The 22,253-nt window shown below is 32.2% G+C and overlaps 1 protein-coding gene across 1 annotated transcript in view; it reads left to right on the top strand.

Annotated features, from left to right (window-relative positions):
* The window catches only part of LOC107448444 (carbonic anhydrase 2), a 151,026-nt gene extending 129,810 nt beyond the window's left edge, over nucleotides 1–21,216 (top strand). The window contains exons 4-7 of the mRNA XM_016063627.4: nucleotides 5,518–5,672; nucleotides 9,989–10,081; nucleotides 12,737–12,961; nucleotides 19,509–21,216. Of these exons, the coding sequence (XP_015919113.2) occupies nucleotides 5,518–5,672; nucleotides 9,989–10,081; nucleotides 12,737–12,961; nucleotides 19,509–19,691 (656 nt within the window). The 3' untranslated portion in view covers nucleotides 19,692–21,216. The remainder of the gene's footprint in view (nucleotides 1–5,517; nucleotides 5,673–9,988; nucleotides 10,082–12,736; nucleotides 12,962–19,508) is intronic.
* Nucleotides 21,217–22,253: the final 1,037 nt, after the last annotated feature.

Raw genomic sequence — 22,253 nt, 5'->3', positions numbered from 1 at the left:
CTTTTTCCTATTTTTCCTTCCATTTTTTGTTTTTGTTTTTGTAATCAGTTTCTAGGTCATTCTTTCTTTTTCCTATTTTTTCTTTTATTTTTTGTGTTTGTTATTGTTATTGTTACCCCTTACATATTTTTCGTCGATATTAACCTGATAATGAACGCATCCATTACCTAGATCTATCTTCGAATCATTTGAACTTTTTGGACATTCTTTCTTTCTATTTTTTCGATGTTTACTTTTACTGAAACATCCTTAACATTCATTTTTTCGATGCTTATTTTTTTTAAACATCATTAACTTTTCTTTTTTCGATGTTTACTTTTTTTTTAAACATCTTTTTCACCATTTTTAACCTTAACATATTGAGAATTCTGTTGTCTAATGTGCAAAGATAAGTTGTCACTTTTAGAATTAGCAGAGATGATCAGTCTCTTACCAAATAGAGTAACAACTGGCCCGACACAATCAATAAACAAACAAAAATCCCTACAAGTCCACAACCCTACTAAAGCATATGGTAAATCAGTATCAAGTATAAAAAACTTGACTGATTAAACAATTTCGCCTATCGTAATAAGGGAAACTCACAAATTTTGCTAAGTGTTAACTGTCCTTTTGTTTGGGTAACATATACGTTTTCACATTTTTTAAATAGGAATATTTAGTTTTGACCAAGTCCGAAAAAGTTAAAAATTACAACTTTCTTTAAGTTTGTTTGAAAATTCTTCATTGTTAGGTTCAAAAGAACGTTTTGGAAAATTTAATTTTTTATAACGATTTAACTGTGATAAATCATTAGGGAAAAAAAGTTTAAAAAAACTTAATTTTGTTTGCCGTCACTAGTTTAATTGACGTTTGAACCACGTCTATTTATTTGAAAAACATTTTAGATGCACGATAAATACAATACTATATCATAATTTTATACATAAAAAAAAATATATAAACACAAGAAATACAATCTAAGTCTTAATAATACTCTATTCCATTATTCAAAATAAAATATTTAGATTACTACTCATATCTAATATTACTAAAATATTTAATCATAACATTGAGAAAGAAAAAAAATGATAGAGGAAAAAAATATATATCTACATTCAATCCATTCCATTTGTCACACTTTTCTTTTGACCTTCATCTATTTTTCGTTGAAGAGAGACACAAAATATATCATTTTTCTTTTTTTCTTCGCAACGCGCACATTCACTTTTGTTTTCACTTTTTTAGCAAACAATTCTTATAAGAGACTAATTCATATTTGAACCAAAGTGAAATTTCTTTTTGAGCACTAATGAACATCAGAACTCGATGGATGGGACACTGTAGGGTCATCGGATGGGATACACATTACTGGTTTCAGGGGACAATCTCCAGCCAACTTCTCTTCTGAAAACGGCGAGGGAAAATCGTCCTTCCTTCCATCTACATAAGCATTTCAGACGCGACGAGGTACAAGTAGTACGGGTGGAAAATCACCCTTCCTTCCTTCAACGCTTTTTTACTGCAGCAATTTTTTCCCCTGGTGGATGATGGAATGGGGAAAATTTCAACTTAGCAGTCAGCCAGACTACGTTACGCTTAGTTTCTGCGAGATAAAAAATGGGTAAGCTTCCTCCGCAATTAACTATCCCGGCGTCTTGTAATAACAGGGCTATATCCCTGTTATCAGTGTTGTATTTAGCTTGAAATAATGCAGTCGTAAGCCATCAGACGTTTTAAACAGGTTTATTTAAATGTAGGCTGGTATCGATAACAGTTCACATCCACACTCCCTACGGGAAGGGGATGGACAAGACTTCTGACAATTCTGGAACAGCTTATCAGAATCACATCATGATGAAAAGGACACGCAGAACTAGTGTTCCTACGTTTTATACCAACACAGATTTGAGGTAAAAAGACACACTTCGTACATTCCTTGAAACCTTACGCATTAAGGAAAATCATTTACTGCTTCCTAATATGGAAGTGAAAGAGGAAAAGATTCTAAAAATAACTCTTCCTTTGAAATATAAATCTATTTATATTTCAATGGTATGTTTTCAGCCTTGAATTCTCAAAATAGAATCTCTCTACGCTTATTCTTTAACAAAGTCATTTTATGAAAACGAAAGAGTTTTAATTGTTTTATTAATACAAAAGTATTTAATTTTTGTATTATATATATATATATATATATATATATATATATATATATATATATATATATATATATATATATATATATATATATATATATATATATATATATATATATATGTATATATATATATATATATATATATATATATATATATATATATATATATATATATATATAGATTACAACAGTCATTGAACAGCCAAACCAATTTTATGGGTTTGCGATTACTAAAGTTCAACTTCGTAGCATTGTAATTATGAACCCAATCAAGAAAACAAGGGAACTCCTGAATCGCGTATTGGGAGACATTTGCCTTCGTGGAGGACTTTTCGATGGAACTAACCCACATTTGCAATACATGGAGAGGAAGACCACGAGAACCTCCTACGGTTAGCCTGACGACAAGGGGATTCTTGCCCATGATCCGTCTACCACTGAGGATATTTCACGTCAGCACTGTGGTCGGTGCAAGCCGAATGCGGAATTGGTATCGACTGGGAATCGAACCTGGTTCGCCTCATTGGAAAGTATATATATATATATATATATATATATATATATATATATATATATATATATATATATATATATATATATATATATATATATATATATATATATATATACAAATAACCAAATTTCAATAATTAAATACAACATTTAGAAGGAAGAAAAATAAATTTAAATATATGACTAGCACATATTTTGCTTTTTTAAACACCATAATAAAATAAAAATTTAAATTTCTCTTCTACAATTAATATAATATACACTGTGATATATAATGCAATAAAAAAAGTGATTCCTTAAATAATTAAAATTATAATCATACTGAATCAAAAGTGAAAAAAAAATACATGATGGTAACACTAAATTTTAATATTATTTAATTTAAACAAATAATATGGTAAACCATTGAATAATAATATCAATAAATGGAAATATTATCAAAATATAAATATCAATAGCCATAAATTTATTTGTTCAAATTTCGAGATATGAGCGTAAATGATTAGAAAGCATTCACGTTTAAAAATTTCACCTGGAGAATACTATTAAAAAATATCAGAGCACGATTTGCCAAATAAGTATAATTGGTATAAAATGTGTAAAATATTAATCCCCCCAAAGAAGATTCTCATAGCACTCATCCACTTTTGTTCACAAGATTTCACTAATAAGCACGATCCACTTAAGTTCCCACACTGAACACAGCTTGCTTTGGCCAACATTAAGTGCCACCAAGATGGACTTCTGGAAATGTAGAATCGCTGTCACTTTGAAATAGGCATGAAATCAAAAATATGGAACAGGTCTTTAGAGGCATGGAATTCTCGAAAAGGTGAAACAAACGAAACATCTTTTTTTTTTCTTAATGTTTTCTCCACAGTCGCTCCATTCCAAGAGTAAACACGACAGTTAGTTAAAAGGGGACTAAACCAATTTTCTTCGTTAAGATGAGTCACAGACTAACGCCGAAAGTGATAGAGAAATTGTGGCAGATTATACTTTCGATTTCTGGGTAGAACGAGAAAGTGTCGCCAACCAGGGTCAAGGTTCATCCAAATCCAATCAATTTCGCAGCATTGGCAATAAATTGCTCAGCATTCTCTTCTAGTTTGAAGTTATGACATTTCGCTGAGAAGTCCACTTACGATCCGTTCGTTAATAGGCTCAAATCTTCCAACATAGTAGAAGTGTGTTCTTTCAGTTAATTTTTTTTTCTTTCTGTTTTGAAGAAGCATTTAATATTATCCTGCGCCCGTTTCATCAGTTCTTATAATCCTGCTCGGCTTGTAAAATGATGCAGTCGGACCGAGCAGGGAAACAGACACAGGATTTTAATGAAATCAGGCGTATTTTATTTCGATCATGTTCTTATGGAAGACCAGCGTAAAGTGATGTTAACTCCGTTCAGGATCAGTCTTTCTGGTAGGGAAAATCTTGCAAATAATCCGAAAATGTCTCTGTTTAGAGAATAAAGGGAAATCTTAGAAGTTACTATTGGTTAATGTGCTTGCTCGAGTGATTCCCACGGCTTAAAAGGGAAAAAAGATCTTTATTTAAATTTATGCATAGTTGGGCCAAAAATAGATTTAGAAACAGGATGTAGCTTTTAAAAGTGTGAGAAAGTATTTCGATTTGAATAATTATTTAGTAATAAAGTAGGAGTTGTTTTATAGCAAGGAAACTAACATAAAAAGATTAATAGAAGCTTTTTATGTTACATTTATATATATATATATATATATATATATATATATATATATATATATATATATATATATATATATATATATATATATATATATATATATATATAGCACGATTAATAAATACAAAATACAAAAAAAGATAAAAAGAAAAAAGCGAAAAATGAAGAAATGAAGTGAATTAAGAATATTAATAAGTTTTATTTACTGCGCATAAGCTGCAAGAATGTAGAATTCATAAAATAATTTCAAAATATAGAGAAAACATGGAGAAAATTACAGAATGATGAAAAGAAAAGAAAAAAATTATTAAAATGAAATAACATTAAAAAAAATTAAAAAATTTTGATAAAAATCCAGAAAAAAAAGAAATAATCTCATCATCAGCTCACACGATTATATCCGCAAAAAGGAGTGCATCGGATGTAATCGCGTGAGCTGATGATGAGATTATTTCTTTTTTTTCCAAATTTTTATTTAAATTTTTTTTAAATTTTTTTAAATTCTTCTTAATATTATTTTATTTTAATAATTTTCTTCTTCTCTTTTCCTCATTAAATTTCCTCCATGTTTTCTCTATATTTTGAACTTTTTGACCCTGAATTAACAAACTTCATTCTTCAATGCACTTGCCGTAAATTATTTAAATCGCCCCTTTGCGTTTACTGACTTTATTATATTTTTTACTTTACCAAAGATGATAACTGCTAAATTACTAGCTTATAATAGCTTTGCTTTGCTTTGTAGTTTCATTTATTGCGTATCCCTTTGTTCTTAGTTTTTTTATTTCACTTATTATAGGAACTCTAAATATTTATATTGAATTTTGGTTATTACAGGACACTTTGTCTGTAATAAAGAATAGTTTATATTGCTCTGTATTATGAGTATATGTACATTATATATATATATAAATGAATGCATTAGCAGTATGTATATACTATCTCTTCATATCTGTTGTTCCTTATCTTAAAGTACTTGAATTTTGTAATAAAAATAATAAATAAATAAAACTTCAGGAAGTAGTTTTCTTTTAAATTAGTTTTCCATTTATCGAATCTTCGATAACTCGGTATTCTTTCGACTTCTAATACTGATTGGAGTCATTGAAGTTTCCTATACTCTTTTATAATTAAAAATAATGATGCTGTTCTTTTGCAGTTGAAGTCCAACCAAATGTCAATGATGCTCCCAGGTCATTTAAAGAAGGAGGTATGGACGATGAGTATCAATTCCAGCAACTTCACTTCCACTGGGGCTCCAGGGATAGCCAAGGATCAGAGCATCTCATTGACAAAAAAGCATATCCATTAGAGGTAATAATAACTAATGCATACAGATCATCAAAACATCATTACAGATATTATAAACTAACTAAATTAGTTTTTAAAAAGCCATTATTGAAATTTTCTTAGAGAAAAATATTCTAAATTCTACATATTATAATTGTTATCAATATTTTCTTCCTTGATGAAAGGTTGAGTTGTTAATGTCGTACTATAGCTATACTCATGGGCGACGGTTCGAAATTCGTCCATAATGATGATCTGAAGACAATACTGGCGCATGCTCGCACTTAAGCAACTACAATTTATAGTGGAGGTCAAATAGCGATAATAATCGTATTACGTTTCCCAACTATGTATCACTGAAACCACCTGGGACATTACATTGGAATGCACTTCTTAAAATTATGAGGCTCTTTTTCTTTCAACTAAACTCAATTGTCGAAGAGGAGGGAACATTCTAGGCATGTTTTTAATCCTTCAAATTTATTTTTCACAAATACAAATAAACTTATGGTGAGCCGTAGTGGCTCAGGAAATAGAGCGTTCACCTCCCAATGAGATGAACCGGGTTCGAATCGCAGCGATGACTGATCGATACGAATTCTGCATCCGGCTCGCACCGACCACAGTGCTGACGTGAAATATCCTCAGTGGAAGACGGATCATGGGTTAGAATCCCCTTGCCATCAGGCTAACCACGGAAGGTTTTAGTGTTCTTCCTCTCCATGCAACGCAAATGAAGGTTAGTTCCATCCTAAAGTTCTCCACGAAGGAAAATTTTTCCCAATTCTTGATAAAGGAGCTCCCTTGTCTTCTGGATTAGGTTCAAAATTACAAGACTACGAAGTTGAACATTGATAGTCGTAAACTCAAAATTGGGTCGATTGTTCAACGACAGTTATAAAAAAAAACTGATGGTGGATATTTAATTTATTCGACAGAATCTTTCGATACATGTAAAATACAAGGCCGTCAACCTAATAAAAACTTGAGATATAAAGGGAGAGATAATTTAGATTTTTTAAAAATTATTTTCGAAAAAATTATACCAACAAAGTCTTGCTATCAGAAGTTTTAGTAAGGTAGTTAAATAGTATATATTAATCTGTTCAATTTTTGATAAATATATTTGCTTTTACGTTATAATTATCCTCCAAATTAGTTTCAATCAGTTTAAATTAAAATAGTATTAAATTCTACAAAATCTAAAAACTGACAAATGTGTATTTTTAAATTACTAATTTAAAACCACAAACCGCAGTCTTTTCTTGTTTTAAAGTTTTGAGTAAAAATTTCATAGAATTTCTCAAAACTGCCAAGCTATATTTCTCCTAATTTAAAAAAAAAGCGACTCCTTTATTTCTTCTCTTTTTCGAAAGATACTGTGCTACCGAATTATGCGATAGCGTCAAAAGTTCTTATGCACAAGAAAACGAAAATTTATTCTAAAAGCCAAGATAGCAAGGGCCTCTTAAGAAACTATCAGAGAAAGAGCACAATTTGATCAAACACTCAGTCTTTACACGGGAAATTGAACCGCATTCCAAGCCGAGGAAAGGGAAGACTTAACCTAACGCACCGACTGCGTGGATCGATGTAAGGTAATCAATCCTATATCATACACTGAAATGATTAAAATATTTGAAGTAACATTTCATTTGAGAGGTTGTGAAGATTGTTCTAATTTGTAAAAACGGTGCAAAGTCAAACCATATTATTGGGCACATTCTTATTAAATTTTTGTTATTCGATGTTATGGTTCTACTTAGACAAAAACACGATTCAATTTAACATCTATGCAGAAAGTTTGCTAAAGATAAAAGTTCAAGGTACCTATGTAATGGTTCAACATTGAATCTATTTTTTGAGAGTGACTTAATTTGAATTTTAATTTCGAGCTAGTTAGTTTGTTGGATTCGCTCTGTCATGCAGCTTTTGACAGTGAGAATTTAAATGAAATTTATTGTTTTGAAGAAAAATGTTCATATATATCTGAGAATATGATTCTCAAGCACTGAAATAGATTAAAAAAAATTAATATTATTTTTCAATTCTTATTTGATTAGGAAATTATTGCGTGATACCTATACACTCCTGTATGCCAGTGGTCACTGAAGTCAATGCATGAAGCTCCAGTAACGCAATCTGTTAGGGCAAGGACCCCACTGCTATAAGAAAGCAGGGAGTCTTGTGTTTGATTCTGGTGGTCAGATCACAGCAAGGTGCAGTGTAGTGGCGTTTCGTTGCTGTTTTAATGAAGTTTGGAGAAAGAGGTGACGGATCAGACGTTGTCCACATTGTCTGACAGAGATCTAAATTGTATGGCGTTGTACCACAATGACCATTAAAAGATAGAACCCTGTTAAACGGACTAATGATTGGCTATGGTAGGATGGTGCCCAGGTATACCCTGCAATCACCCTTCTTTTACAATTCCAAATATGAAATAGCAGGATAAAATTAAAATCAGTATTTTATCAGACCAATGATAAGTGCATAAATTTTATCTGTTTAAGTTCTTGTCTAACCAATCACAACAATAATAGGTAAGTTTCAATTCCCACCCCTTCTACGGAAGCTATACGTATATGGTTTACATGGAAAGTTTCTTAAACTGAGGTTGATAGGTCTCTTATAAGAACATTTTCAAATTAAGGTACTGAATAAGGACCGATATGCTGTCGACCACTCAAAACAAGTGTAAGGTTACATCGTAAATAGGAAGTTCATCTCCTCTTTTCAACATCTTCATTTTTGGGTACTTATTCATTGTAGAAATTAATATTGTGCGATGAAGTGCTATGACGAAGGTTAGAGCTCAGCTCTTGGTTCCTCAAGCATTTAGTTTGCTACGATGCTAGTGGACGCAGTAGTTGTTCTGCAGGTCGTTTTTAGCTTAAGTTATTTTTATTTAAACTACCGTCATTCGGAGCTACTTTGTGCAGGATTTCGCAGTTTTTGAACTTTGACATGTAAAAAAACTATGTTAATTCAAACTTTAGTAAAATTTATCGATATTATATTCATAACTGGACTCAGACGAGTGAATTTGATAAATATTGGCATTATTTGTATGTAATATTTACGAGTAATAAGTCAAAACATCCTTGCACAAAGTAGCCCCCAAATGGGGCTACTTTGTGCAGCGATAGGAATTCAGTTTAATAATCATGTTTTTAGTAAAATATTGATATAAAATTGTTAAAAAAGTTAATTGTTGACATTTTAAAGACAAAAACATCAAGATATGTAAAGATATTAGTTTGAAAATAATTTTCAGCGTTAAAAAACCATTTTTTTAAAGAATTGTTTTCTTAAAAAGAATGTTTATTTCAAAACATTTGAGTTTAAACAAAAGAAAACCATATACATTTTTAAACATTGAAATGGATGAAATTTTAAAAATAATAATTATTACATATTCATTAACATTTATAATATTGTTAAATTTGAACATAACATCCTTGAATGAACATGACAGAACTTGCTCTTCAGTTTCTGTCAAAATTACCCGATGTCCTATAAAATATATTTTTATGTGTTAAATCATTTGATTAAGTCATTAGAAAAATCTTTGTAGAAGAAAAATAATAGTTTACCAGGAAGTTTCACGTGTTTCTTGTGAATTTTATTAGAGATAGTATTTCTGTGGATTTTGTACTTCCGAGAAGCTTCTGCAATCGACATACCACCAACAACTGCTTGCACACATTGTTGCAGCTTTTCTAAAGTTTAACACGGTAGTTTTTCGTTCCAGGTATTTTTTTATAGCGTCTGACCATTTTTCCGTCGAAAAAAAAACGAATGAAACTTTGCACAAAGTAGCCCCAAAATGCATTTTTTTTCATTTTCCATTTATTTGTTATTAATTTTCAAATTTTTTTTAACGCTAACATGATATAATTGTTTATTAATATATAAATAAAAAATTTTGCACTTACGACAATTTTTTTATCAACGTCTTTGCATTTCACAGCTAAAGTTTCTACGGTCACTTTTCGACATCCGACGTCCTCGGAAAGTTGTTGGCATTGGATGAGCGAAACACACTCTGAGATTGTTTTAAAATTCGAAAAAATGTTTGTAGTAATAGAAGAGACTTCTATCTTCAAATTCCACACATTTTTAACGTGAAATAAACATAATACTGAATAGCAGCACTTGAAAAATGCCAAATTCGAATTTGCATAAAGTAGCCCCCGCTGCACAAAGTAGCCCCGAATGACGGTATATATAAGCATATACACTTTAAAAATAATAAAAATTAAAAATAAATAGAAAAATTTAAAAATAACAAATTTTTAAAAAATAATGTCTAAAACTTCACGTATTCTGAATTTCAGATGCATTTGGTATGTAGGAATAAAAACTATCCAACCAAAGAAAAAGCCGAATCCAGAGAAGATGGATTTGCAGTTCTTGCAGTGCTTTTTAAAGTGAGTATTCATAATTTTCATGGTTGAACTATTTGCCTCATTTTCTTCCTGCTGTAAAACATATCTTCTTCTAAGATATTAAATCTAAATCTGAATAAAGCTAAGAATGAAAATATTGCAGCCTTTGCAAATTTTACTTAACAAAATTTTTTTGAGCATTTTTGGTAGACAAGGGAGGACAAAAATTAATTGGATTTTATTTAATTTTTATGAATTGGTTAAGAATGAGTACTAATTATTCTTTTCTCACAAAGCATTACTTCAAAACAACGCAATTATTATGAATTCTTCTAAATTCCTTTTCAGATTTAAATGGAATTCTTATCTCTAACTACAAACTAATTTTTTATCTTTGCTCAAGTGACAATATTGTTTTTCGGTTAATTATTGTTTTTAATACAGTTTCTGCACTCATTTGCTTTCATAAAAAAAATCTTCTTTTAAAAAATAACAAGGCTATGTAATATCAAAAATATGACTTAGTTTTATTTTATTTTGTCGCTTAGCATTTCCTTTTAATTCTTTTAAAAAAATGGACAAAATATAACGAAAAATGGAATGCAAAAATAAGAAAATTAAAAAATATTAAAAAAAATGTTGGAAATAAAATTATTTTTATGCATGCGTGATTTTTTTTTTTCCTGAAAATCTTAAACTCTGTGTGTTCGATATACTATGAACAGTTGGTCTTAATTCACGAATAACTTTGATGTTTCATTTAAAATGTTGCGAAATATAACTGAATTAAATTTCAACAAACTTCGTCAAGACATAATTTGATAGTATTTCTCATATGGATGGTTTAAACGAGATTACTGATAAATGGCTCTTTTTTCAATGCTATTGCTTTAAAACTCATTTTTGTTAATTGTACCCATCGAATTTTTCTTCTACATCAAAATATTCACTGAAGTCTGTTCCAAAGTTCATAAAAAATATGAATTTTGTGCCATTCGTGTAATAAAACTTTGCCAAAGATCGAAAACGTAAGCGAGTGTTAAAAATAAAGCGCTGCACAAATGAAAAACATGTTTCCATTGTTGAGCTATGCCTTAAAAAAAGGAAAGTGAGCACCATATCAATGAAATTCGGCCAATTATGCAAACAGCAAAACGGCATTTCAAAAAAAAAGAAGAAACCGTTTTTGCAAACAAAATAGACCATCTATCTAGTGCGATATTATGTCCATAACACTTTATACTTCATGAATCAATAAAAATAAACCAAAACACAGTTTTTTTTTCAACAACAACAAAAAAAATTGTGTTTTCGATTTAAATTATTACTTAAGAGACTTTTAAGGATCTCAACTAAATCAATATAAAAACAGAGTACATACCATAAATTAGAAGAAAAAGAAACTGATAGCCATTTCGGAACTATAATCAAGAAGTACTATCGTCTGGATCGAGACGTCATGTGTTTCACTGGATACTTGAAATTATGTATTTAATACATAGAATTTGCATTCTTCTCCTTTTTTTCAATTACGCAAATTATATAAAAATTGTAGAAGAACAAAACAAATATCTATTACTTTTTCCGAAATTAATGTGATGGATGGTGTTTTCTGCACTAGGGAACGTTGCAAGCTCGGTACCGCTTAAATTTCCGGGTTACTGTTTCCGTTGTATTTTAAAGCCATTTGGCATCATTGTGTTTTGAGATTCTTGCAAACAATGTATTTGATTACTTATTACTTGTGTTTACAATGCGAACAATACTGGTGATTACAATGCTAAAAGTGTTAAAACTGACGTAAGATGGTGCACAGCTTGCAACAAGAACAAACAGTAATGAACTTATGGAAAGAGGCCATATCAAGACTGCCAAAAAAGCGAGTTATTCAAAATCTAGCAACCATGTCACCTTTTTTTAACAATATCTCTCTAAAAAGCTAAAACAAATTTTCATTTCAAACTCACCAGAATTACTATTAACATTAATATCTTATGAAATATGGCAGATTTCAGCTCAGAAATTATCTAATTTATTTCTTTTATTGAAAACAAAATTATCCGTCTGAAAATATCGGCTATCAGAATAACATGTAGTAAGCAGCTGCAAACTTTTTAACCAGAACTAGAGTAGGTGCCGAGCTCGAGATTATTATTGTTTACATTTCTATTGAAAACACCATCCATTTAAAAAATTTTTAAAAAATGCATATATATTTACATTTGGAATATTTAACTGCTTTGTGTTAAGAAGTACTTAGTTTCTTCAACATTGACTATTAACAACCACTTCAATAAAACTACATAAAAAAACTGTAGTTAAACAAATGCACTTTCTGTAGACGTATTTACAAAATTTGCTACCTACTTTGAAACAGCTTAAATATTTAATTTAAAAATAATTATTAATTAATCATAATTTTCATTTTTCAACATATTCAACTGAAAACTGATTAAATCGAAAAGTAGAATATTGCTCTTTAATTGCCATTTCTTAGCGCTTTTAATAAAAACTCTTCCAATCATCACAATCTTTCGAATTCACAAAATCTCGCGAGCTCTCGGACCATCTCGTGATTCCCAGAGAGTATTCAAAAACTACTTAATGAAGTCGCGATTTTCCAAACCGGTTTCATTAAAGAGTAATTCAATAAATCGTTATTTACGCGTTACTGACAAATGTTAATGATTTTGACAGGTTGTCGATGAGGACAATGAAGCTTTAGAACCAATCATTGAGCAACTAGAGCATTTAAAGAAAAAGAACTCTAAAGAAAAAGTGGATCCATTCAATTTGAAAGATCTTCTACCCGATGAAACTATGCCATATTACCGTTACAAGGGTTCACTGACAACGCCACCTTGTCTCGAAGTTGTAACATGGACTGTTTTTAAAGATTATGCAGAGATCAGCAGAAGACAGGTGAGATTTTTGACTTACACTGAACTTTATAAAGTCATTTTATTTGAAGTTGGCGAACAATTTGGCGATTTTATTTGAAGTTTTCTCATCGGTGCTATCCATAGTTTACTACAGAGAATAAAGAGAAAAACTTCTTAATGTGTGAGATCATATCATAATTCAGCGAGATGAAGCAACACCTCCTAGAAAAGAGTAGGCCTCTGCACGGGTTACCATAAATATCCTTTAGTAGTCCAAACGTAATGACATACGCCGTATTTTCAACCACTGCGCAGCTTAGTACCCCGAACGTAATGACATCTTTCTTATTTTTCATCAACTGTGCAGTTAACTTCGTCACATCGGACTACTAAATTGATCCGTGCTGAGGCCTTCATACTTCTAGGAGGTGTTGGATGAAGAGCAAGGCATATTAAAAGCTAACTAAAGACTGCTAAAATAAGTTAATTAAAAAAAAAATTCAAAAAGGTTTTTAGTTTGATTAACGGGATCGGCCAACCAAAACTTAAACAACATTGCGTAACCTAGTGAAATATCGTTTAAGTCTTTTAAAGCTACAGTGTCATAACAGTGACGAGAAAAGTGATGCGAAGGGAAGTAAACTGCTGTGTCCCAGTCCCCAGAATCATTGTTGATCCTAAGAAGGCAACATAATTGCATCAATTCCTACATAAGAGGTCTATCATTTGAGGCCTCATTGAGAGGTCTATGGTATTGAGAGGTCTATCATTGAATTCGGAAGCTTGGTTGGCTAAAAATGCGCCTTACATAAAGTTTATTAAACCATTACGCAGTCTTGTAATTTAAAGAAGTTACAAGTACAGTCGTCCCCACTTAATCGCATATCGGATAATCGAATAACCCGCTTATACGAATAAAATTTAAAGGAACCAAATCATTTTAAACTGCTGTTTGTAGAAAATGCAACACCATGAAAGAATCATCAGAATCAAATGAAATTTAATGCAGAAACGACTTGTACTGATACAAATAAATGATGAAATTTTCAAAACAAAAGAAACAAATTAAGCGTCCGAAATCAGTATTTGGTGCAGCCACCACGCGCTGCAATAAGTGCTGCTATACGACGTGGCATGGAGTCAAACAGATGTTGAATATCTGCTTGAGGAAGAGAATTCCATATCGCTTGTATGCGCAACCAAAGTTCGTCTTTGGAAACTGCAGGACGCGGATCACGAGTGAGACGCCGACCAACCATATCCCACACGTGCTCAATAGGCGACATATCCGGCGAATAAGCAGGCCAAGGAAGAAGTTGCATGCGTTGTGCTGAACAGAAGTCTCTAACAGTCCGCGCAACATGTGGGCGTGCATTATCCTGCTGAAAGATAGCTCCAGGGATGCCTTGAAGGAAAGGAACGACTTCGGGCTGTAGCACTTCACGGACGTATCTGTTGCTATTGAGATTACCCTCAATTCGTATCAAATTGGATCGTCCATGATACGAAATCGCACCCCAGACCATAACTCCGGGTGTTCGACCACTATGTCGTTCAATAATACACTCAGGAAGGCAGCGTTGACCGGCATAACGTCTAACACGAACACGGCCATCATGGGTCCACAAATTGAAGCGTGATTCATCTGAAAAGACAACTTGGTGCCAATCAGCTCGCCAGTCTCTGTGCTCAAGAGCCCACTGCCGACGCAGCCGTCGATGATCCGCCGTGAGGGGAATCCTGTATAATGGCACCCTTGCACGCAATCCACGGCGCAGCAGACGACGACGAATTGACGAAGCCGACAATTGTACACCTGTAGCAGTAGACCAATGTGCTGCCAGCTGCCTGGAGGAAGCTGTGCGATCATTCACCGCCATGCGGAGCAGGTGTCGATCATCGCGCTCTGACGTCACCTTCTGTCATCCAGTGCCTGTTTTTCGAGTTGTTCGGTGCTCGTCGGTCCACTGCTTCCAAACTCGCATCACTGTGGAACTGTTCCGCTGCATACGAGCTGCTATTGCGCGATAGGAAAATCCTCCTTCTCGAAGGCCGATTATCCTCCCTCGTTCAAACTCCGTAAGTTGCTTGAATTTCTTATTCTTCCGTCGTGGAGGCATACTCAGGTCTCACTAAACGTTTGCCACTAACAAATAATCATAGACTATTTTCAACGTCCCGCTACAGCACTTTATTTATACGCTTTCAGCATCAATTCAGAGGGCGCTGCGCGCGCCACGCGCGCGCGATGGCTCTGAAACTTTATTAATTTGCATAATATCCTATTCCTATAATTGACATTTGCTGCGAATTTCATTTGATTCTGATGATTCCTTCATGGTGTTGCATTTTCTACAAACAGCAGTTTATATGAAACTAATGTTAAACTTCCCCGTTCAGACGGTTATTTGTTGTTTTTTGCCCCCGCCTAATTGTGTAAAGTGGTACTGAAATGAAAAAAAGAATTTTTTTAATTTTTGAGAATTGTTTCACCAGTTAAAATGGAATTTCCCTTCTTCAGTTGAGATAAGGATACAATAGGTGGTCATTTCAATAGGAACTTCTTTTTTATTAGTACGTGTTTAGGGTAAAGTTGAAAAATTAATCAAATCTTGCTGCCAGTTTTATACATTGAAGTAAACGAAGGGGGTTTTACCCCTCTGACTTACTTCACACACTCAGATCATTTAGAATGTAAAAAAGAGCTAGAATGATTTGCCTTGTGGTCAAGACTTGTGGTCCCCACTTGATGCATATTAGCTTTGATAAGAAAAAGTTTCAAAAGCCTAACACACTAGCGTACAGAGTGTCTTTCTCTTAAATAGAATAATTGCTTAATCATGTGAATAACTTTGAATTGGTTGCAAGTTGAGAGCGAAAAGGAATGATTTAAATTAATCGGAAAAAAGCAAAAGAATGAATCTTAGAAACAATAAATTTCAAAAAATTCTTAACTGAAATAGCGCTTTAATTTAGCATTTCTCAAGTTTTGAAGATTAAAAAAAATCTTAATGTGCTTGAAAGGAATACACACAAGTTATGAAAATATTAGTAGAAATTAAAAGGGAATGTCTAATTTTGATAAATTGATGAACTTAACGGGTATATATATAAAAAAAACAGTCTTAAATTATAGATTTTTTCGGAAGGGATCAAATAATATTTCAGCACCTGCTTTATACTTTTCAATAACATTGATTTATTTTTATGTAATTTTACATGACATTTATACAGGGTGTCCCAAAAGGTCGTTTACAAACTTAACATGCTGGTCTGTCATATCATGATGAACAAGATTTACATAGGAACTTGTGTCCGAAAATTAAAACTGCGACCGCTAGAGGGCGATAATTGCACGAAAACGGGAGAGTGGGAAAAACAATAATTTCAGGCATGGACGTTGAAGGAGAAGGATGAATGAGTTTAGTAAAGCAGAAATGGCCGACATGCACTACGTATACGGCGCCGCTGATGGAAATGGACGAGCCGCGGCACGGACGTACCTTGAGCGCTTCCCAAACAGACGTCAGCCAAGGTCATGTTTTGTTTGGACGATTGCACCGCAGATTATGTGAATCAGGTGCTTTCGTAGCACGTAGCCACATCGGTCGAGAACGTGCTACACGCACACCTGTCGTAGAGGAAACCGTGCTACAGGAGTATGCCATCAACCCGCAAAGAAGTCTCCGAGAAGGCGAACGTGTCTTGGGTGTAGCTCGTTCCACCATAATGCGCATACTGCACGATGACATGCAACATCCTTACCACTTCCAAAAAGTACAGGCATTGTGCGCTGATGAATATCCCAAACGCATTGCATTCTCACGCTGGTATTTGCAACAGCGGGTCGTACAGCCAGATTTTCCATCATGGATTTTGTTTTCTGATGAATCCTGCTTTACACGGGATGGTGTCGTGAACCTGCACAACATGCACGTATGGGCAACATGCATGAAAACCCAAAATGTACACGTGCCCATGCACATCAACAACGTTTCAGCGTAAGCGTTTGGGCTGGTATTATCGGTGACATGTTGATTGGCCCTTACCTTCTACCTGAACGCCTCGACGGATATACCTATCGCATTTTTTTAGAAAGAGTTTTGCCGGATCTGATGGATGACGTTCCAGCCGCTACATGCCGAAACATCTGGTTTCAGCATGATGGAGCGCTTGCCCACTCTAGCTACGCTGTTTGAGAATACCTCGATAGGATTTATCCTAATCGCTGAATCGGTAGAGGCGGACCTGTCCCATGGCCGCCGCGATCCCCCGACCTGACTCCCCTGGATTTCTACCTGTGGGGACACATGAAGTCCATAGTGTACGAGACACCTGTAACATCGGATATGGATCTTATCGCCAGGATCGCGGAAGCGGCAGCACGTGTCCGTGACACTCCTGGCCAATTTGAACGAGCTCGTGAATCCATGCGCCGACGCTGTGAAACGTGCATTGTGGCGAATGGAAGGAATTTTGAGCATTTGCTATGATGTAATGATGTTTTATAATAAAAATCATATTAACACCGCTATCGATATCATTTTTTTTCTCCTCATCCAAACCTGCACTTATTGCCCTCTAGCGGTCTCAGTTTTAATTTTCGGACACAAGTTCCTATGTAAATCTTGTTCATCATGATATGACAGACCAGCATGATAAGTTTGTAAACGACCTTTTGGGACACCCTGTATTTTATGATACTAACGCTAACAGTTTTAATTATAATTGTTTATTGATCATAAAACTGAGTTTATTTAATCAAAATGCTATACTATGCATTAAATACCATTAAAGAATAAAATTTTGCAAAAATTCAGGATATAAGATAGAATATTGCACTCCCCTTTTAATCGAATAACCCGCTAAATTGCATAGATTTGACTGGAACCGATGGTATTCCTTTAAGCGGGGTTGACTGTATATAAATTTTTGTTTTGCAATTCCTTACCAAATAAAAAATAAAATTATGCAAGTATTAACCACTCAAATTAGATAAGACATTCAAATTCAGATATTCCCTACTAATTTCATCATTTCTAATTTAAAAAATTAGTAATAATATTGAAAAACAATAAACAATTCTTTTTGAAAGAAAATATTTCTTTGCGCGATGATTCAAATAGTTATTGCATAACATATCGAACCAGTTAGCAATATTTGCTTTTTAAAAAAATTTATGTTTCATTTCAAGAAGTCATAAGGTTGAGTACTAAAAATTTAAACAATAGTTTATATGACACAGATCATTTAAAATGAAAAGAAAAGGAAATACAGTTTTAAACAGCCGTGTCTTGCGTTTAAGGAATGTCAGTTGTTTTATTTAATGTATTATTAAAACAATACAGTTATATTAGGAAAAGAAATAAGAAAAACCACTGCTTTTTCTTAAAATAGTGGAAAGAAAAACGCAGTCTAGAATTAGGAGCTATAAATTTTTTTATGACTGGCTTTGTAGTAGTTTTTTACGGTGTGGTATCAAACGATTTCTGCGAAGAAAAAGAATGCCATTTTTACTAAAATGCTCTAAATTTTGAATAACAGAATTTAATATTGTTCTGCCATAGGCAAGTAGACTACCTATTTCATTATGACCAACTTAAATTTTCAAAAACATGGCCAGGTTTCTGAATGTACAGAAGCAAAACTATTATAATTTTAAAACAAACATTTTTCATCCTTTATTTTTTTCAAGGAAAAACTAGATTTCTTAGCTGGTTTGTTTTCATTTTAAAATATAAACAAGATAATGAAAAAATTAAAAGATTTATTAAACAATAAAACATCAAATTTAAATTAATAAAATAAAAATTTTAAAAATTAAGTCTTTCAAAAGGATTAAAATGGAGCAAATTTATTTTTTGTCACACTTAAAACAAAAAGAGGTGCTACACATCACTTTCAAAAGTAATGGAGGAAGTTTTGTGCGATTTTAGAAGTTAATTACGAAAGTTATGCTTTTAATGTATTCGCTTTATGAAAATAGAATAGAATTATGAAAAATAGAATACAAAAATGGAATTGTTTCTATTTTTATCACTCATAAAACACATTTGTTTGTGTCAGAAAGTAGTCGAAGCTTCCATTGGGGACAAGATGAAGATAAATTGTGCTTTTTGAATACAAGAAACAATTGTAACTTGTATCATGATCACTCATAGAGCTCCAGATGAAACTTGAACACTCTAGTCTGTTGTTGATTAATTTTATTTCGTGATAAATGCTGCTGCTAGCAGTCAGAATATGACTGAAACTTGTATTGTCATCTAGCAACAGAGTTCCGATTGAGATTTGGGGGTAAATTCTTTATGGCGATAACAAAGCATAAGAATTCTGGATGAGGCGGTCAGGAAATGATTGAAACTTATATTATTATAAAGCATAAATCTTAAGGAAAATTATAAGAAAGGGAATTTCAGATTTCCAAAAATCTTACATGAATGTATGGATGTGTTCACTCTTGCTTACAAAGAAAGAGATGGTTGAAAACCCTTTAAAGACAAACTAGTCATAGTCAAAACATTTTTATTTTTCTTAGAAATTGCAACATGATTTAATATGTTCTTCCTCTTTTTTTTTCTTTCCAGCTGGAGCAATTCCGTCAAATCACTGAAGATGACAAAGGCGAAGCGGCAGAGCCCCTAATAGACAATTTCCGACCACCCCAACCGATAGATAACAGAGTAGTGGAAATTTCTGGAAATTCTGGATCAACTCTTATTCCATCCGTTTTGACAGCTATGTTCACCGCACTATCATTTATTCTCTGAATACGATTACCTCACAAGCATCCCTTAACATTATTTTCCCGGACTGCAGAATTCATTTAAAGCGCTGGAAGCACTTAAACCCTGGTTTGTTGACTGTACTTGCAAAAGATGATATACTACAACAGTACCGCTTCTGGAACTACAACGAAGTTCTAGTCAAACATTCATCGCATTTTTCAATTTAAACGAAGAAAATACTTTTAAGTATCAAGACTCTGTCGCGAGAAGAAATTTCATAAACACACACACTGCATCATTAACAATTTGCGAATAAAAAAATAAACTGGAATAAAAAATTAAACTAAATACATATCAATAAAGTATAATTCACGAAGAGGATGAGTTCGTAATAGATTGCATAACTATCAATTATTTTTTCACTGGACATTCAATAAAGGTAAAAAAAAATGTATAAAATAAGAATTAAAACTAATAGAAAACTGCTATGAAGGTAAGAACAGTGAAAATATTGCCACTCTTTCGTAAATATCACCATTTTTTTTATTTGCATAAAAAAAGTTTATTATTTAAGATTCTGTGGGAAGATCAAAACCAAAGCAGTAATTTTGTCCAGATATTATGGATAATTTTAGTGATAAATGTGGTGGCCAACAAAGTTGAGATTGAGTGAATTGTTTGTGCAATAAAATCTATAAAAGATTTATGTATGAATATTGTACAAAAATATATTTAAATGATGAATATGGTGCTACAAGAGAAAGGATATATGATTTAAGTGTTTTCTATATTCTTTTTCTCCTCCTTGTATTTGTTATAAATAACGTACTTATTTTTTAGGATAATTTTCAATATATCTTTAATTCTAAAGACAGAAACATAAATATTATAGTAAATAGTTCGATTTTAGCACCAGGCGATAAAACTAAATATATCTCACGCGTCAAAACTTTTTGCTGATTACGCGTCTGACGTCATTTTTGGGCAGTTTTTCTTGCAAAATTTATCGCATGGTACGAAAATTGGGTTGGAAAAAAAATATTTCTTGTTTTAAATTAAATTTTTTTAAGAAAAAGTGTAAAAGTAATTGTCTATTGAAACGCAATTACTCCTTCTCCAATAGTACTAAATTAAATTTTCTATCAAAAATATAAAAGTAATAGTTGAAACGTCATTACTTTATTTCCGATTGCTTTGTATTAAACTAAACTTTCCATTTATGAATGTAAAAGAAATTATCTATAATAATTATCTATTTGATTACTCCATCTGCATTATGTTTATTGAAAATCCCATTTGCTCTGAACCTGCCATACAAGACAATACTGTTCAATGTAAAAGGTGCTTTTCAATTATGTGAATGTAATCTGCCATTATTACAGTCTTATTATGTTAATGTTATTTTTGTAATATATGTATAGTCATCCGTGTGTACAGCTAACAGTTCAGCAACTATCTTTCCATGATATCGATTTTGTTAACAAATGTTTATGTAGTTTTGTTCCAAAACGTGTTACGCTTGTTTTTTCAAAACATCTTTGTTTGTAATAAAGTTTGACCATAACAACATGACTTTTTCTTCACGAATTAAATTTTCTCACTTTAGATCTAAATTTTCGCACTTAGAAAATCTTCTAAGTACGAGTATTATAACCAATATAGAAATTTGATCTCTAGTTTTAAAAGAAATCTAAGTTTATCCTATTTACTTAAAAAAAAATTTAAAAAAAAAAAACATTATAAAGTATTTAATACAAATTAAGAAGGAAGTCAAATATAGTATGTTATTTTGTTGCTATAAAATTAAAAGTGAAAATACATGTTAATACAAATTAATAGAATGTTATATGAAATTTAATTTAAGTACAAAGAATAGTGGATAACTAAGAGAACAATTAGAGAGATTTTGCATAGAGCTTATCTAATGATCGATAATTAAGATGAGCGTTATGGTTAACCATAACACTCATCTTATTTCATACCCTTTATCGATACAGCAATTTGTAGAGAAATTTTCACACATGCGCAGTGGAGCGTTAACGTTAAACAGAACCGTAACGCTTTGCAAAATCTCTCAATTATTTAATATTTAGTCAAACGCTTTGAAGAACGTTGCCACAATAATATTAATTGATAAAAAATTTTAATAAATTTAAAGTTTTTAGACCAGGTTGCTATGGTAATTTTGTGGCTTAACATCAGAACAACCAATGTCAATGTTTGATAAAAGATTATATACCACGTGATGTCCCATCTTTTATCACTAACTCTCTTAACAGCACTGTAGCTGTAAATATAACTAAACAAGGATATAAGGATCCTAATTGAGAAACAATGATCACCATAAAAAAATTAAAAAAACTAGGTGAAACATTAAAAAAAAAATATGGCATATTCATTAGTAATTTTAATGGATAATTTCATGTTTTATGTACAACTTCGATTACAAAGATTCGTGTCAAGGGATTTTTAAACCTCGATTAACTAATTTTGTAACTTTTACTACCTATTTCATTATTCTAAACATTTTGTGTTAATTACTATTGCGTTATGCGTCTTTATTTTTCTTGAAAACTAAAAATAAGGGTATTTTGACACACCATT

The sequence above is a fragment of the Parasteatoda tepidariorum genome, chromosome 6 (assembly GCF_982258835.1).
Source record: "Parasteatoda tepidariorum strain Cologne lab strain chromosome 6, Ptep-v5.0, whole genome shotgun sequence".
NCBI classification, from domain to species: domain Eukaryota; kingdom Metazoa; phylum Arthropoda; class Arachnida; order Araneae; family Theridiidae; genus Parasteatoda; species Parasteatoda tepidariorum.
The sequence above is the reverse complement of the archived record's forward strand: the minus strand, read 5'-3'. Positions and strand labels throughout refer to the sequence as shown.